Source organism: Meyerozyma guilliermondii, genomic scaffold (assembly GCF_000149425.1).
Source record: "Meyerozyma guilliermondii ATCC 6260 scaffold_2 genomic scaffold, whole genome shotgun sequence".
Lineage (NCBI taxonomy): Eukaryota > Fungi > Ascomycota > Pichiomycetes > Serinales > Debaryomycetaceae > Meyerozyma > Meyerozyma guilliermondii.
In genome coordinates, this window is record NW_001809799.1 from 1,676,835 (window position 1) to 1,694,534 (window position 17,700).

Genomic DNA, 17,700 nt, shown 5'->3' on the forward strand with positions numbered 1-17,700 from the left:
GTCGGCATATAAATTGTGGGGTAGGCCGTGATTTGAAAATCATTCCTCCTCTTCAATTATGGTCGACTTCAACGTAAATGGTAAAGTAGCGGTCGTAACAGGCGGAACCCGTGGGTTGGGATTCTATTGCGCTGAGGCACTTGTTGAGAATGGCGCAGACACCGTTGTGATCACTTCTCGGAAAGCCGATGCCTGCGAACAAGCTAAAAAGGAATTGGAAAAATTAGCCGAATCAAAGGGTAAGAAGTGTAAGATCATTGCAATTCCATCGGATCTTGCTGACGAAAAGTCTTGTACCCACTTTTTTGAGGAAACTACCAAGCAAGTGTCTAAGGTAGACATCCTCATTGCCAATGCAGGTGCCAGTTGGGGTGCTCCCTTGGATGAACACCCAGTTTCCGCGGTAAAGAAAGTGTTACACTTGAATGTGGTTGCTGTTTTCCAAACGATTCAATTGTTCGCTCCATTGTTGGAAAAGAGTGGAACTGTCGAGGATCCTTCTCGAGTGCTCATTATGTCTTCTGTGGTGTCTTTGGTTGCTTCAGAGCCGGTGGGAACTTACGGTTACTTGGCTTCTAAAGCTGGTGTTTCTCACTTGGGTAAGAACTTGGCCGTTCAGCTCGGTCCTAAAAACATTCTCGTTAATTCTATGGCCCCTGGTTTCTTCCCATCCAAAATGTCCAACGGAATGCTTGAAATGGCAGGCGATATGATGATCGAGTCGAACCCCAGAAGAAGATTAGGGGTCAAGGAAGACATTAAGAGTGCTTGTATTTTCCTTTGTTCGAAGCAGTCAAACTACGTAAATGGTATTGTCTTGCCCATTGATGGTGGAGCACACTTGGCTGGTTTACCCAAGTTTTAGAGTATTGGAAATTACGTTTTTATCTTCTCTTTGTAGTCCCGTAAAAATTAATCGTTACGCTGAAAATTTTATATTATTATCTTTTGATACGATCGAGTCTTTATCGCTTTGGTTTTGACATCGATGTATGATTGCTTCAACCATTGAAATGCGTTGTGTTCACTTGCTAGAATAATAAACCTACAACCATTCAAGAAATCAATAATGTAGTCAATGCCCAACCTTCTGAAGTATCAATGTATTAATTTAGAAGAATTTGCAGATTTTTGAAATTTCATGCAAATGTTAGCTACAAAACGCAATTAGCAAATTAATTCAGATATATCTTCTACATCCAAATTCAAGTTGCTCAGGGCTTTCCAGTACATTCAGTGCACTAAAATAAAGTCAATTGTTTCGACTCGTTCATATCGAGTATTCAATATATTGAACATCGATTTCGGGTTCTGTGACCCCAGAAGTACCGGAAAGTCAGCAGCTGCTTCCGACATAAATCCGGAGATGGCATCCTTAGTTTGCATCCATTATGGAGAAATCATCCTATCTCGGTTAATGTCAACACCGCGTGCAAATTGGAATCATCGTAATCTTGACTTATCTATCAAGTGCAACTTTAGGATACCTTGCTAACAGATAAGATTTATGACTTTTCACCCAAGGAATACTGGATGTAAGCTAAACTAGGTGCATGCTTGATCGTTCGTTGTAATTTATAGATTTGAACAACCGGACAGTGATGAAGGTCTACGAATCGTTGCAAAACTTTAGTCTCAAAACGGGTGCATTGTTAAACTTTCTTATCGCTCCTTCTTGAATATGCAATGTAGTTCCAATTCCAGTCGAACCGAGCTTGGTCGCTTCTCAGTTTTGAAGGTCAGGGTCTTTCGGCGCGAATTTGGTCACTCGTCTGAGCGAAAATTCTGTGAACACAGTATCACTTTCTCACTTGTACCTTGATCCTGTGCAGTCCATCTCTATTCTAAATCTTGTCTCCTTCAGTATGGGCCAGGCGTCATCTCATGTGTTAGATAGCCTTATGGAGGGCACGAACTTCGACCGTGACGAGATAGATCGTCTACGGAAACGGTTTATGAAGCTTGATAGCGATGGTTCTGGCACCATAGACAAGCAAGAATTTTTGGCAATTCCAGGAATCCTGTCAAATCCTTTGGCATCAAGATTAATGGATGTGTTCGATGAAGATGGAAGCGGGACAATCGACTTTCAAGAGTTCATAACAGGGCTTTCTGCATTCAGCGGAAAAACGTCCAAAGTTGATAAGCTCAAATTTGCTTTCAAGATTTACGATATTGACCGTGATGGTTTTATTGGCAATGGAGAGTTGTTTATTGTGATGAAGATGATGGTGGGTAAAAACCTACAGGACGAAGAGCTTCAGCAAATAGTTGACAAGACTATCATGGAAGCAGATGAAGATGGTGACGGACGTCTTGATTTTGAAGAATTCAAGAAGGCAGTTGATTCTAAGTCAGTGGCTTCTGCATTGACACTCAACATGTTTTAAGTTGCCAAACTAAATTGGCTGAACACCAGCACCTGAACAGTGGCAGCCTGCAAGACAGAGGTCTTGGAGCACGAAAAAGACGCCTTTAAATTTTTATATTTGATGGTCGTTACGGACGCAGAATATGGAAGCCAGATACTTTACTAATCTAATTTACTTTCTTTCTTAAAGACTTCTTCGATACCTCCATAACGCTATAGTCATATAATATTACCTCTCGCTTGACCTCTTCTCGCCTCATCTAAGTCGTCATGCGATAAGAATGCGAAATAATTTCTTATCGTCTTTTAATGTTATGCGACCAGGGGCGTCCAATATCTTCGAATCAGTTAACCTAGCGTCTACTCTAGGGAGTATAAAGACTCCTATACATTCCCGTATTCCTGAATCTACATCCGGTACGTCTGAGGAAGATGAGTTGGATCCGGAAGATTTCCTTTCTCCACAGTCACCACAAGTTCGTCGAATGGAACTGTTTCCGAAAGATAATGGCCACACCGAAGAAATACCGTCCAAAGGGGCCAAAACCAATGTGAATGATATTTCTCAATCAAGCTCGAAATTTGAATCTAGCTTTTTCTCCCCAACTGCTTCGTTTAGTCTGGGAAATCTCACCATCTCTACCAATACTATAAGGGAAGACTCACCATCTGAACACATCCTAAGAAATAACGCACTAATTACGAGAGAGCTACACAAGAACATAAAACATCATAAAAGAGCTTTAATTAAGGGTGACACTAATCTTAATCGAATTCGAGAGTCAATCGCCCACAATTTTAAGCAGCTCTCAGAAAACCATTATGCATTATTAGAGATTTATACAAAGGAGAACTCTCGCCTTGAAAAACTCCTAGAAACGTTTTTAACTTGGGATCAGCGTCGTTCGGTCATTCTTGAGAAGATACAAAGTATAAAGGGCAGCGATAGCAGCGATGGCAGCAAACTCACGGTACTTTTGGATGAAAGCGCCTCAATTGACGAACAAATCTTACAGTTGGAGGCCCACATTGCAAAATTGAAAAGTAAAAAACAGGTTATTGCCTCCGAAATAGACATGACTACGTCTGTGCTAGAAAGCAAAACGTCAGTCCACGTTCAAGAGTTTCGCAATCTAGAAGCGGAAGTTCAAAAAGGAATATCAGAGGTTCTAACGGTAGATGGCCTTTCCGAATCGGCCCTCTCTTCTTTGGTTAAATTTGTACCTGTTGATGTCACCTTCTCGAAGTCATATAACCCTAGACCCAAGGTTCCCAACCCTATTATTGTCGAAAGAATACCAGCAGAGCTCAACGAAATAACCAAAAATACCACTAATGGAAATGGAGAACAAAGAACTCCACTTCACGGGAAACCGGAAGGAGATCATTCTATTTTAAATCATGAACATGGGCCAACTCCGTTTCAACGAGGATACTTCAAAGGAAGTAATCTGTCTGGACATATCAAGGCACAGTTGCAAAAGTTATTAGCTACCTGGGCATCTGAACGAAAAGAACCTACTCCAAATACCGAATCATGGGTCAGAATTGACGATTCCTCGAATACTATAAGTGAAAAGGTCGATTTAGGGCCCATCAAAGCACTTTTAGAATCGAAAATTGCCTCGTTCGAAGTTCAACGACAGTCTCATTCCTCGCAAGCCACAACATTCCATCATCACCACACTTTGTGGAGAGACTGCCTTGAGATATTGAGGGCACATGAGAAGAAATTGGAGTTGCAAATTCTGGAATCAACGAGTACCAACTTTGGCGAAAAGCAATTTGTTGGCATCATGACTTCGGCTTTGAACAGGGTGAACTCTGCAGTTGACTATACGTACAAGGAACATCCTGAAATTTTCACATCGAATGACCGCAAGCGAGGCTACGTGATTAGATGCCTACAGCATGAAGTTGAAGCAATCGTATCGGCACTCACGGTTGTTGATCTGCAAAATGACTACTCTCGGTTCCTCAATATGTTTAGAGGTTTGACTCTAGCAGATATGTCTAGCACGATCACTTCTACATCATCTTAACATACTCAAGTACTTCTTTGTAAGTGCTACTATATATTAATGAAAAGGTCCAGTCAGGCAATGCAGACGTTACTTGCGCCTCTTCCGATTATTAATAAATATACTTGGTGCTTGTTTGGGCTTAGGCTTAGGTAAAACTCCTGATGTTGTTGGTTTGATGTTTGAAGCGTTTCTTTCATCGCTCTGTATCAAATTTTCATTCTCTTTTGGGGGAGGGGGTTTAGAAACTGCAACGTATGGTTTCTTGATCGCGTTCATTGGGTCGCCTTGCATGGCTTCGGAACTATTTTTCTGCTTCTCTTGATTTTGATTGAAAATACTGCTTTTTAATTTCGGCTCTTGATTTGTATCGTGGGTCTTCGAAGTGATGGAGCTATCCATAACTGCTTTGTTCTTATCTACTATCGCTGTCGCCATTTGGTTCAGCAGCGGGTGAGCTGCTTTGACTTGCAGACTAGGTTCGGAGATCACGTCAGATTCAGAACGGTCGTTTGAAGATAACGTATTAGTTTTTGATGTATGTTGCCGTTGCGCTTTTTTTATTCCATTCACGCCGTGTTTCAAAAAGCCAGGTTGAGCCTTCGAGACAAGTCCCCTGTCTGAGGCGTCCTGCAAAAGGCGTGACCACACTTTATTCCTCATCAAGGACTTTTGGTTACCCAAAATCCATAATGTTGTCCGAGCTCTCGTTAAAGCAACATTCATTCTTCGCACATCACTCAAGAATCCAACATTTCCTGTTTCGCTAGCTCTCACACATGACATTATGATGATTTCTTTCTCTTGGCCCTGATAGCCATCCACTGTATTAAAATCAACTTCGTTCCAAATTTGTCGGCCGTACTTCTTTGCGAATATATCTTTGAGGGTTCTGATCTGCTCTTTATATGGTGATATAACTCCAATGCGGCCCCTAAACTCTTTAGGAGGTAACATGTACATAAGGTGATCAACCATTTCCAATACAACTTGAGCCTCGGCTCTGTTGTACAATGATCGTGAAGATTCATGTTGCTGATGCTTTCCCACAATATCAAAGAATCTGTAAGGGCTGAAAGGTACTTCAGAGTGCCAAGGACGAGTGTTCTTTTCGAGCATCCCGGCACCATCGTGCAATCTTGAACGATAAAATTCGGCACTTGGAAATCTCGAAATATCGGGGTGCATTCTATACTGGACATCTAATAGATAGGCACTGTCTGGAAACTGCTCTTGCATACGAACAAACAAACTTTTATCATAGTTCAATGATGCCGCTGTTTGAGATAGTACGGTAGGAGGTAATTGTTTGGGATCTCCAACCATGATACACTTGGTGCATCCATACCGCAAAGGTATTATGGCAGAAAGCTCAACACACTGACATGCTTCATCAATGATAACTTTTTCAAAGGTAATGCCCAAGCTTGCAAGAAAGTCGTGAGCGGAACCCGATAGGGTAGAACATATGATTTGTGAAGTGTTCAAAATCTTAGCCTGCAATTGCCTGCGCTCTAATTCACGAGATCTATAAGCTACTGCAGCATTTTCTCTTTGTTCGTCCAACTTCTTAGCGAGTTCGTTCCTCTTCTTATTAACTTCTCTGAGTCTCAGTTCCATTTGAGTGAATTCTTCGTCCAGTAGAGTTGTACTTTGTAACGATTGACGCAACGAGTCTCGTTCTTTGACTAATTTGGTGTGCTCCGCTCTCACTTCGGGGTCTCTCGCTACATGCTGAACAGTGGTCTGTAATTGCTTGTCGACCAATTCCTCCAATGTAAGGTCTCTAACAGCCGAATTCACAGCATCACTGCGGCCCAACCTCACCACAGAGGGGGTGATACGTTCGCCCTTAAAGTTAAAAACTCCATCACGAAGACGGACGACCAATTCATCAACAGCTGCGTTACTGGGCGCACATACTAGAATCTTGGAACTAGTTTGGGGCTTGCCCTGTTGACCGTCGACTTCAATTAATCCCAGAGGAACGTCTTGTGACAAATTGTATCCCACTATTCCAAGAATTGTTTTCGTTTTACCTGTTCCTGGCGGTCCTTGAATAAGAGAAAATCCACTTCGATTGTGCGTGCTTATTATTGCATTGGCCTGAGACTCGTTCACCTTATAATTGTTCATTACATCATTAAGCTTTTGCTTTGGAACCTCAATTGGTCCTGTGGGAAATGCACGAAGGATTGCTGGGCACAAATTATAGTACTCGAGACCTCTGAGAGACAGATACTCTCTTTCGATCGTTATCATTTGCATGACTTTCATTCCGATTACAACCGATTTTGGTGTAAGGACACCCATCATCGTACCTTGAGGAAAGACTCTTAATGTCACATCTGCGTAATCAGCATTTGCTGATTTTATTTCTCTCACCTTTGCAAGACAAGTGGTAGACTTGGAGCTTTTTATATGAGTGGCGAGCTCCTTCTCGGATCTTTGTAATGCGTTGTCCATGTAACTTAAGACAAGGAGATCGGAATCGGTAATTTTTCGATCATTTAAAACTTTCTTCTCGATTGAAGCGTACACATCAAAGAAACCGTCAACACTGGTTCTACTTCCCACTAACATCGGGAAAGGCAGTTCTTGACTTGTTTCCTTAGATGAAATTATACCCTGCCAGCACTCAAGCATCAAAAGTGGCTCCATCGCCTTCACATAGTCTTTGACATCCTCGTATTTGCCTTTGGTTTCCTTGTACCTTTCTGTGTCAGCGGTGGGGTATATATCAGATGATCCGAAGTTCCACTTCAATATCGTGGAATATAAAGGTTTGAGGTTCACGTTAAGACGCATTCTCATATTGTCTTCCTCTTTTCTCTTTTGGTCTACCTTGCTTAATTGAGAAGGTTTGACAACAGGTCGGCCATTGATATCTAGCTCCACTATCTTAGCCTTTTTCTTCTTTTCAACAAACAAATCAGAAACATCAACATCGTCATCATCGTCTCCGTCATCCTCGCTATCAGAATCTTTCTTTCTCTTGAGCGAGTTTAAAGACCTTCCAACCACTGGTTGTACCTTTCGAGGATTGAAACCTGCTTGACGGGGAGGGGCTACCACAGTAGGTTTTGAATTATGTGGCCTAACTTGCTGTGTTCTGTTTTCCAGCAAATCCTGGCGAATTGCTTCAAGACTTGCTGATTTGAATTGCGTTTGTGGAGGAGGTGGAGCAACAGGAGGCTGGGATGTAATGACCCCAAATTTGGTCAAAGACTGCTGTTTGGGGCCATTCATTTGGTAACCATATCTTGTTGGCACCTGAACACTCTCGGGGGTCGGAGAAGCCAGTGGTGTTTTTGACTTTAGTGGATTACCTTCCTTGCTTCTTTGCTTCTGTACATCAACTATAATAGATTCAACAAGATCATAGTTGAATTCTTTGGCTGTTGAAAGAATCTTTAAACGCTGTTGGTCACTGAGCTTGTTATTAAACTTTTTTGCTTTGGCTCCATATCTAGCAAAACTTTCAATAAAAGCGTCGTCAATAGAATATTGCAAATCTTTTGCTAATGCAAAGCCTTTGAAAACCAACTCAACACAAGAATTAAGAAGTGCCGGGTCACCAAGTCGTAACCACACTATCATGGAGTTAAAGGCATTAAAGAACACGGAAAACAAAGAGTTTCCCATTGACTCATTAATCGATTGAAGAACAAGCCTAAACGAGTCTAAAATTATGTGACTCAAGTCTAATGTGTCTCTTGCAAACTCAATGAGTTGATCCAAATGGTAAAAGTTTGCCCAGGCTAAGGTACGCTTGTATATCATTTCCAAAAAGAGCCAAGATGAGCTCCACAACTTACGGATATCACTGGCCCCACCTTCCTTCCCACCAGGATGGTTTGAAAAACTAAGGAGGTCGTTGAGAGGGTCAGTGAGAGCCTTGAATACGTCCATTAGTATTCTGACAGTCTTAGGACACGACTCAAAAGCTTCAAGCTGCGCTAGCTTGCTTAAGTTGGTCGAAACGGCATTCAAAGTCTGTGAAATACTACATGTTAAAAGGGCTTGAATGGCTTCAAAGCGACCTCCCACACCCACGTCAAAACATCTCGTATAGGATATTAACAGCAGATGCTGACAACAGAGACGAGAAAAGGCAGGACCAGAAACCTGCTTGAGCATTCGTGTTGTTGAATATGGCACGTAGTTCATTCTGATCAGCCAAACTTGCCGTTTCGAGAAACCTGCGTACGTAGGAATTATACTCTTCCACCTGATTATTATGCTTGTGTCTGAAAGCCAAGAACTCTTTGTTTCTTGTGTTCTCTTGTTTCTTTTCCTCAAAACGTACAATCTGACAGGTATTGTTAAAGGCTCCAAGCCACGCGCCTATTAATTCAGGATGCAAATAGATTTTTCTTTCGACGGCCAGTCTGATCACTTCCATAAACGAGTCCGAATAAGTCGGGGTCTGCTGCAGTTGAATCAATTTACTGTTAACTGACAAACGACGACAATCATAAGATATAGAATCAAAAACCAATTGACGAGGAATAGAGTGGATCTTGCCATCAAATGCATCCCCTAGTACAATGACAGACAAGCGTGTGATTGTGTTAGCGTGCTCATCAATTGCAGCTCTAACGTCTCGTCTTTTGACTAAGTCTGCTGTAGCTAAGTCTAGTTTCAGCTGCGAAGGAGTACTTGCGCCCTTGAGATTCTCGCGTAGAATATAACATGCCATGAAGGGAAGTAATATTGAGCTAGGATTTATGCTCACTTCTGGCCTCCATGTTAAAATGTCCGGTGAATGTTTGAATAAGAACTTGCTTAGTCTTATTGATGCAGTTTGATATTGTATGCCTGTTAATGAATCCAAGAAAGGAAGAAGCCAGTTGACAGCCAGTCCCGATACTCTATTTTCCGTTGTATCAAACAGTACTGGCTGAGAACCAAGGTATTCAATGTAGTGAGGATTGACCAAGAGGGTATCAAGAATATTGATGAAAATGTATGGTTTGATACTCTCCCAAAACTCACATTTGAGCATGGATAATAGTTGCAGGAAAACCTTTAGAAGTATTGGAATAGGTTCATTGAGTTGTGCAAGTAAGTTGTTAGTGAACACTCGAAGTAATGGATAGAGTCGTATGTTTATGTGCTGACTCATGACTTCAATATCGTAAGGCGTGTTCCATTCAAGTAGTAATGATGATGGAGACAAGATGGGGATAAGTGCCAGACATAGCATCCAAAACTGAACGCAAAACTTTGGTGTGAAGTATTTTGCATCTTGTATCTTGTACAAATGCTTGCTGAATTCTCCAACAACCAAGCGACTCAACAGGTCTTCTGTATAAATGCGGCACTCTTTGGTTTTTAAAGATTCTAGCCATTCAAATGCCCACTTCTGTTCAAGCTCGGTGCCTTCTAATGCCAAGAATATAGTTCCAGACAACAAATGAGATGGAAAGTCCAAAATGTCATGATCCTGTAAATGCTGGAAAAGTTTCAGAAAATTCTGCTTCAAGCTTTGGTGAGATCTTATAAGATCAGGGCATATGAGACACTCAGATATCCCATTGAATGGAAGGTCCAGGACAATAGTGTCTTTAAAAAAGAAAGTGATTTTGTCCTCTAGAGTCTTAGCCCGCCACGATAGTATCACATCAAGAAAGTGATGGACTTGCTTTACAGAAATAGCCCTTTTAATTAAAAAATCATGTCTCAATTGACTGATCCCTTCGTAAAATGCCACAGCACATTTCTCACATGAGGTTATGTATTCGGAGAACTTTGGCTTCAACCACTGAAGAACATTATTGTCTGTGAATGAGAATAAGATAAGGGCGTGAACTGCCATACGGTTCATATGGGGATCACAAAACCAATGTACGTTGTCTTGGTTGGTATATAAGTAGTTTACACAAGCTTTCAAAACGTTCTCTTGAAGAGCGCTGTTGGTAGCATCTTTATGAGAGTTTTCGATTTGATCTACCAACCCATCATAGCCCTCAGGCTTAGTGGAGTCATGCATGAGTGCTGGTGCACAAATTACTGAGAATAAAGTCTTCGCGCGTCTTCTGCTACTAATCGAAACTCCTATATGGAGGACGCAAAAGTTGCAAAAAACTAAAACTTTTACTATGTAGGTTCAGGAACAAAGTAGATAGACAACGTTGCCGAAATCTATAACAATGTAAGGTCTATATCTAAGTCCTTGGATGCTTGCATCCACGTATCTCCCGTTTCCCAGCAACGGTTCATTATCTGAAGACTTTTCGCTGCGTTGGTATTCCCTGTCTTTGCCATGTTCGTAAACCTCGTCTCAAACATATTTCGTGCTTGTGGATCCAAGGTGTCACATGCTGCACAAAAGAAACAGAAGATGGAGCAAGTTTCGGCAGTGGACCTGGGTTCGATTTTTTCGTCCAAGATTATGGCAATACTTCCCGTTAGCTTTTGTATTATCGTGGATTTTCGAGGAATCAATAATGCCCGCCGGTAAAGATTGAGCAACGCCATTTCACAGAACACCTTGTTTGTGCAACGGAGAATCATATGTTGATCTATAAGCTTTTTGATTGTTTTGAGATGTCGTTTGTTGCTCTTGTCGTCATCGTTATCCTTGATTATATCTATGGTGACATCTCTTCTTCTTTCTCCAACCTCGTACGATCTCAATATTCTGTCTCGCAACTCAGATGCTCTTGTAATGATCAGGATGGGTAGATTGCCTTCCCCATTTTCTTGAACGTAAGACTCGGTCTCTCTAATAAGTAAAACAACATCTGAAAAAAGTGGAAGGAATTTGACGTCAAATCCAAGAAGATGGTCTATGTCTCGCTTGGGATCCAACGGGATGTGGTCTGTATCCTCCTCAGTTTCGTCAGCAAGTCTTGTCCCGTCGTCCATATAATTTCTCGTGGTGAGGTAGTTGTGGGAATTTTTTGTGGCAGATAATGCACCAATAACATCCAAGTATACGAACCATCTCATCAAGAAAAATGCAATGTCACTTTCTTGGCCAACTACCAGTCCTGGAGAATCTGCACTTGAATCAGATTCTGGGCTGCTACCTTCTTCGATTCGTGGTAAAATAAGTCTGCGAGCCTTAACAATCTGTCTGGCCCCAACAGTGTGAGCTCTGGAACGCTCAAAATTAATTGAGTTGAAGGCTTCATAACTCGAAAGCATCAATACCGTAGCAAGGGTGCCGTCAGAAGTGGCCTCCTTCTTGTCCTTTAACAGCTTTAAGAGCTCATTGCATGAGCGAGCCAAAAGTTGATCTATAATAACCTGCGGCACATCTCGAATTCCAGTTAACAGTGCCTTTGCAGATGCTGAAAATGCTAAAAGAGTGGTGAGAATTGCGGGATACTCCATGGCCATTTGAGGAAGAATAACTTTGAATGGATTGTCCAAATAGACATGGGATGGTGCAGGGACCAAATGCAGTGAAGCAAAATGAACCCAAAAATGCATAAGGCTTCTGTAAAATGGCACTTGAAGTAGCAATTCGGGAAATGGAGTCAAGGGAGGTGGGACCTGTGAAAATACTTCAGCTGGGGTGAAAGCGTGCGCTAGCAGAAGAGACTCATTTCCTTGGTTGAATTCATCTAGAGGGTACAGAGAGCCGTCCAATTCTTCGATCTTATCCTCTGTATCATCGTAGGCTCTTTTCCGAGTTCCTCCACGGAGAATGGTTCTCAATTCTCCCAGAAAGTCTGGAGTAAAGTTGGACGGTGACTTGGGTATGAATGCTTCGATTTTGGCCAAGTCCTGGGAGTAGCTATTGAAATCGTATGCCTCGATTTGTTCTGTATTGCTGATGCCTGAGTCTGTTGGGTCAGTATCAGAAATGCCAGGTGTGGGACTTCTCTCTTCGAAGTTTTGAATGTAGTTATTGAGCATGCTGGAGTGACGAATGTTAAATTGGTGACTACGTCCGGATATTCGGTTAAGCGCATTGCTCAAAACTTCAACTCCATCTGAAATTTCCGGAAGTGATTCCACGAGAGACGACAGTATCGACATGGGAAAGTCACTAACTTGCAGCGTGATAGAGTTTGTGGTCTGCATTTCTTGGTAGATGTTGTTGTGATCACTGAGTGCTTGGTCACTACCAGACATGTTTTGTTGAAGGGTGGACTCATCAAATTGTTTGAACAAGTTGTCGTCCCCAGTACCACCCATTGACGATTCGGGAAAGAAAGGAGGAAGTTCTCGAGTTTCTTTCTTGATTTTCTGTTGCTTGGCAGGAGGTGGAGGCAAAACATGGGGCCCTACGGTGTCCCTCGTGGCCAGTTCCTGAGGTGAATAGGTTGTAAATGGCAGTGAATCGACCGGGCTTCGGTAGTCCATAATTTTGAACGGATCATATCGGCCCTTCGGAGTATTTCCAAAGTCTTTTAAGCTGGTGGACGAATCAGATACACTTTCAAACTGAGGACTTCCATCATAGGTCTGTGAGTTTCCGATATGTAGACCATTGGTAGTTTGGAAGTTTTGAGTCTGGGATTGAGGCTCTGTTTTGATTGTCGTTTTTTTCTTTTCAGACTTGAACGGACGCCCGCCCCAAGTCAATTTCAATGAATAGTCACAGGTAACTTTCGATTTGGCACAATTGGAGCATTTTGGTTTTTCTTCATCACACTTGATCTTGAGCCTTTTGCAGTTATGACATCCTTTTCTGGATCGTGTGATTTTTTTCGTTTCCTTAGCACGCATTTTTAAATCAAGTAATTAGCATCAATATCCCTGAGACGAATCATACTCTTCAGTGCTTCGGTGGTGATGGAAGGCACCTCTGAGTGCCCGTTGATAAGGGTTATATGTAGGAAACGCTGCATGCGGCGACGCACCCACCTTCCTAAATAGGCATTGCCGCAGGTCTACAACGATACACGAACCCGCTTAAATATTTAAAGTATAGCTAATAGTCTCGGTCAAGTAACCCTCCTTCCTTACGCTCTGTGTCCTTGGTCGCATACTTTTTGCCAAAAAGTATTTTTAGCAATTTTTCATAAAGACGGAATAGGTATCCCGCGACGATAAATACCCCACCGATAATGGTAGCGAGGCGAGCCACAAACAGGGTGAACGGTATCCGTTTATCCGACACTATCAATTTTATAGCCTCGAACTCGTATTTGAAAAAAATTCCTGGCACGCCTTGGATACGACCGTTGGTGTTGAGCTCATATTTGCGGTGCAGCTCGGTGATGGAATATTGGTTGGTATCTACTTGTAATCCCATACGTTCGTAAAGTGTAGGCACCACCTTTGCGTAGTACTTGTACGCTTGAAAGTGGTCGTCAGTGGTTTTTCCGGTGAAATCAAGAGGATTTTTGATCAATGGGTAGAATTCACCAAACGAAAACTCCGCTATAATATGGGAAAAATTGAGAGCTTGCGGATCTACATGTGCCCGATCTCGGTATCCCATGCCCTTAGCGGTAATATGAAAGTCTCCACTGACTTGGTTGACAGGAATTGAGCCAAAAATATGGCATGCAGGCGCCGACTCGGCTTCATGATAACCTTCTCTATCGAATTCATACCGACCTGCTTCTAGCATTATTTCTTCCAATTCTGGTGTTTCGTAATCGGTGGTTGCGTCGTTCATACGGATTAAATCCGGCACGAAAAAATAACTTCCTTGAAAATTCAACACTTCGCTTGCAAGAAATCGGTCATCGGTGATGTCCATGACATTGGTATGAAGAAATTCACACGGCATCGCCACCTTCATATCCAAATTTATACGCAAGTCTGAACGAACTTGGTCGTCTACGACGAACTGATGGTCAACATAGCCGCCAAGAAAGCCTCCTATTTGCACCCACATCACGAATAAAATGAAGACTACGGTCATGATTGTGGATAGCCCACCTCTTTGAGACCGAACAGCATGCTGTGAGTTGAGCTTCGGAAACGCGTCAAACGTTTTTACCCTAGTCGAGAAGGCGTCCATGTCAATTCGTCCAGTTTCGCTCCGAAATCTGCTGTGCTGTTTTCGCAGGAATTTGAGCTGGTGAGAATGTTCCTGCATGCCTACAGTGATCTGGAGAAATTCATCCTTGCTCCACATCGCCATGAATAATGACACCCATCGATGCATTTTCGGAAGACGAAAACATCCAGGAGCTTCAGTCATTGGTAGCAATATACCCTAGCACCAAGATCGATTTTGGTCAAAAGCTGGGCTCTCTAGAGATTCCTATCCAGTGTGATGATGAGGTTCAAGTTCAAGTAAAGGTCTTGGCCTCAAACCAAACTGTCCGCACAGCTGAAGTGAAGCACTTACCTGCTGTGATATTTCTGTTCAGTCTTCCTGAAACTTATCCTCATGAACTGCCCCCGAAATTCCTGGTCACTTGCTCGACTCTCTCATCTGACATATTACAAATGCTTCTGACAGAACTATACAATTTATGGGAGATGTACCATGACCAGGTTATTTACAGTATGATTGATCTTTTGAACTCCAAACTCGACTCTCAACTAGATATCATGATTCCAGAGCTCAAAATTGACTGTGGGACCGACGAACAACGTTATCATGAATTCGAAGAATATAACCGATTGAAAAGCATGGATGTATTCAATTCGAACACATATTTGTGCCAGATTTGTCAAAATGACATCAAAGGAATCAACTGCTCGAGGTTTGACGACTGTAACCATATATTTTGTAATGCTTGTCTTGAGGACTTTTTCAAGAGTCTCATTCTTGAGGGTGCAATTGAAAAAGTACACTGTCCGGATTTCAGGTGCACTAGCAAGTCCGTCAAAGACCGAGACCAGCTCTTACGGCTTGACTCTCCGTTCAGCTCCAATTTTGAAATTTTCAAGAACAAAGTTCTTAAACCTCCAATATCAATTGAACAACTTTCTCGCATATTGAATTCCGATGCATTGACATCACGATATCAAGAACTATTTACCAAGCATCAATACGACGTCATAACCAAGCTATTTCCGAAAAGACTCATCCAGTGCCCAAGAACTGGCTGCTCAGAGCAGATATTCAGAGAAAACGTTAGTGACCCACTAGTAAGGTGTAAGCGATGCAAATACGCTTTTTGCAGCGACTGTCAGCATTCTTGGCATGGATCCTACAAAAGTTGCTCTTCGAAAGTTGTTGGAAAGTACGCTGGAATTCCAGTTGAGGCGCTAGATCAATGGCTCGAAATGTCAGACGATTCAATTGGTAAACGTAAGTTGGGATACCAATACGGCCGTGCCCTAATGAAAAAAACAGCAGATGAATACTTGATGGACCGCTTGTTAGATGACATGATAAATGACGGGTCTCTGGGCCTTCATCGCTGTCCAACTTGTGGCTTGATCATTGAACGATTAGACGGTTGCAACAAAATGTGCTGCTCTTCATGTAGAACCTTCTTCTGCAACTTGTGCGGATGTTATCTAGATCATGGTGATCCGTATGGTCATTTTCGTGATCCTCGGAGCTCTTGCTACCGAAAGTTGTTCGAGGGAATGCCTGGAGTGGACTAAAACTTCATTCTCGAAGTAGACATTTACTTGTGCGATATGAAAAATAAATAACGAAAAGTTAGATCTAGTCATGTTTTGGTTGCCTGGGTGGGCGAGAGTATCGGAAACACTCTCTGGTAAGTCTTCGTCTTCTGAAATCGAATTGCTCATCCTTGTTTTCAATCATATCTTCGTTGTCGTACATCCACCCTTCATCTTCATCCTCTTTGATCACAAACATATTCAATTTATCCCACGACCTTTCTTTTAAGAAGTTTTGAGGTTCTTTGTCAACATGCCAGTTATCAGCATAACTCATATCAAATTTCCAGTCTGGAGGAGGAAGTATTTTGTATAAGTGGTTTACGCCTTGAGGCTTCTTGCCAGCACTTCTAGTGGAATTCTTGACGTCGAAAGCGCTGCTGGTGAAACAATAAAAGGACCATTCATTCTTTGTCAAACTCTTCACTTGTAGCTCGAAAATTTCACAGATTCTCACTTCAGGAGCATCGTCTATGATGATATCATTCCTGTCATATACTGCGGGCCCATCTTCATCTTTCTCTTCTTTCACTTTTTTCGGTTTAGCTGCTGCTTTTCTCTTCTTGTTCTCGCTCAAAGCCTTCAAATACTTTTTACTTCGTGGGTGACAAACTAGCACAATTGCCCAGCCCGACTGGATGAAGATGAGTCTCCAAGGAATAAACGTTCCTAAGAACAATATAATTGAAGTGGCCAAAATAACTCCATAGAACATGAATGTCGACAACCTCTCGTCCTTGAATCCTGCCGTTTGGTACCAAAATACTTCGGCAGCATCAAAACCTTGGAGTAAATCTGTGGTGAGATTTTGCAAGTCTCTCATATTCATCAAAAGCTTCATCTGAGACTTGACGTACCGAGCCTTCTCATCTTTTTTCACCTTTTCGTTGACATCGCTCGAAGAAGTCGAGAGAGCGGACGCAGATATTGGTGCCTGGGTAAATGCTGAAGAGGTGTCAGACGACCTTGAGCTGACTGGATCAAGATCGTTTTCTGCGCTTCGAAGAGTGCGGTCTTCAACTATATCGTCAACGATACTGGTCTCGTCCGAGGAAGAAAGAAACTCGAGAAGAGACTGACCCCGTTTTCTTACCTTGATCAACTCTGGAGTTTGCATAGGGTGACGATGAATGTAGCCCGGAATCATGATACCAAACAACAAGAATAGAAGAGGATAAGCAAGGACGAGATGAGGCCATAAGCATGTAGCCGTGTAGAATACAAGAAACGTGAGTGTTTTGGAAGGGTGTCTCCAAGTGATTATATGGATCAATCCATATTGGACGGTAAAGAACCCTGTCATCCGGCCACTAAGTGCTTTGAAATTGCCAGCAATTACCAGTATTGACAAGCCGGGACGGTTCTTTCGATCAGGATCATTCACTCGTTGCAGCAAAAGTTCACTGTCTGGGGTGTCCATGGCAATATTATTCTTGAGTAATCGTTCCATCAACTTGTCCACAAAATGGCCCAGACCTCTCTTTCCTTTCGAGTCTTCCGACGCAGAAGATGCCAATTCCTTGAGATTATCGAGCTCTTCTTCCGTATAAGGCACTCCTTCGGTGCTGTTCTCAGGAACTTTACCATCCTTTAATCGCTCCAATCCGACTTCGAGCATAGCAGCGGCTGTGGTGGCAGCAACACCTCGATTTTGTCCTGGATGCTTTTCTGCTATACTGTTGGTATAGTCGTACATCTTGGAAAGCATCCGTGAAGTTTTTTCACGATAGTAGCTTTCTTTCTCCATTTTGAATAATTAGGAACAGCAATCGGATGAAATGTCAAAATGTGGGGGAGTGCGAACAT

The 17,700-nt window shown here is 42.4% G+C and overlaps 8 protein-coding genes across 8 annotated transcripts; 4 read left to right on the forward strand and 4 right to left on the reverse strand. All coding sequences in view use genetic code 12, as the record gives it.

Moving 5' to 3' along the window:
- Window positions 1-58: 58 nt before the first annotated feature.
- On the forward strand, window positions 59-865 carry PGUG_02146 (uncharacterized protein; the record flags this gene model as incomplete). The annotated part of the gene is made up of 1 exon (XM_001486425.1): window positions 59-865. The coding sequence occupies one exon, from the start codon at window positions 59-61 to the stop codon at window positions 863-865; it is 807 nt and encodes a 268-aa protein (XP_001486475.1).
- A 1,000-nt stretch (window positions 866-1,865) lies between these two features.
- Window positions 1,866-2,390, forward strand: CNB1 (calcineurin regulatory subunit B; the record flags this gene model as incomplete). The annotated part of the gene is made up of 1 exon (XM_001486426.1): window positions 1,866-2,390. The coding sequence occupies one exon, from the start codon at window positions 1,866-1,868 to the stop codon at window positions 2,388-2,390; it is 525 nt and encodes a 174-aa protein (XP_001486476.2).
- A 262-nt stretch (window positions 2,391-2,652) lies between these two features.
- Window positions 2,653-4,413, forward strand: PGUG_02148 (uncharacterized protein; the record flags this gene model as incomplete). Its single annotated transcript, XM_001486427.1, has 1 exon — window positions 2,653-4,413. The coding sequence occupies one exon, from the start codon at window positions 2,653-2,655 to the stop codon at window positions 4,411-4,413; it is 1,761 nt and encodes a 586-aa protein (XP_001486477.2).
- A 69-nt stretch (window positions 4,414-4,482) lies between these two features.
- SEN1 (putative DNA/RNA helicase) lies at window positions 4,483-8,562 on the reverse strand (the record flags this gene model as incomplete). Its single annotated transcript, XM_001486428.1, has 1 exon — window positions 4,483-8,562. The coding sequence occupies one exon, from the start codon at window positions 8,560-8,562 to the stop codon at window positions 4,483-4,485; it is 4,080 nt and encodes a 1,359-aa protein (XP_001486478.2).
- Window positions 8,563-10,539: 1,977 nt separating this feature from the next.
- On the reverse strand, window positions 10,540-13,080 carry ZCF32 (Zcf32p; the record flags this gene model as incomplete). Its single annotated transcript, XM_001486429.1, has 1 exon — window positions 10,540-13,080. The coding sequence occupies one exon, from the start codon at window positions 13,078-13,080 to the stop codon at window positions 10,540-10,542; it is 2,541 nt and encodes an 846-aa protein (XP_001486479.2).
- Window positions 13,081-13,285: 205 nt separating this feature from the next.
- On the reverse strand, window positions 13,286-14,509 carry PGUG_02151 (uncharacterized protein; the record flags this gene model as incomplete). Its single annotated transcript, XM_001486431.1, has 1 exon — window positions 13,286-14,509. One exon carries the CDS (start codon window positions 14,507-14,509, stop codon window positions 13,286-13,288), a length of 1,224 nt encoding a protein of 407 aa, XP_001486481.2.
- Window positions 14,455-15,873, forward strand: PGUG_02152 (RBR-type E3 ubiquitin transferase; the record flags this gene model as incomplete). Its single annotated transcript, XM_001486430.1, has 1 exon — window positions 14,455-15,873. One exon carries the CDS (start codon window positions 14,455-14,457, stop codon window positions 15,871-15,873), a length of 1,419 nt encoding a protein of 472 aa, XP_001486480.2.
- Window positions 15,874-15,937: 64 nt separating this feature from the next.
- PGUG_02153 (uncharacterized protein) lies at window positions 15,938-17,641 on the reverse strand (the record flags this gene model as incomplete). The annotated part of the gene is made up of 1 exon (XM_001486432.1): window positions 15,938-17,641. One exon carries the CDS (start codon window positions 17,639-17,641, stop codon window positions 15,938-15,940), a length of 1,704 nt encoding a protein of 567 aa, XP_001486482.2.
- Between the last annotated feature and the right edge of the window lie 59 nt (window positions 17,642-17,700).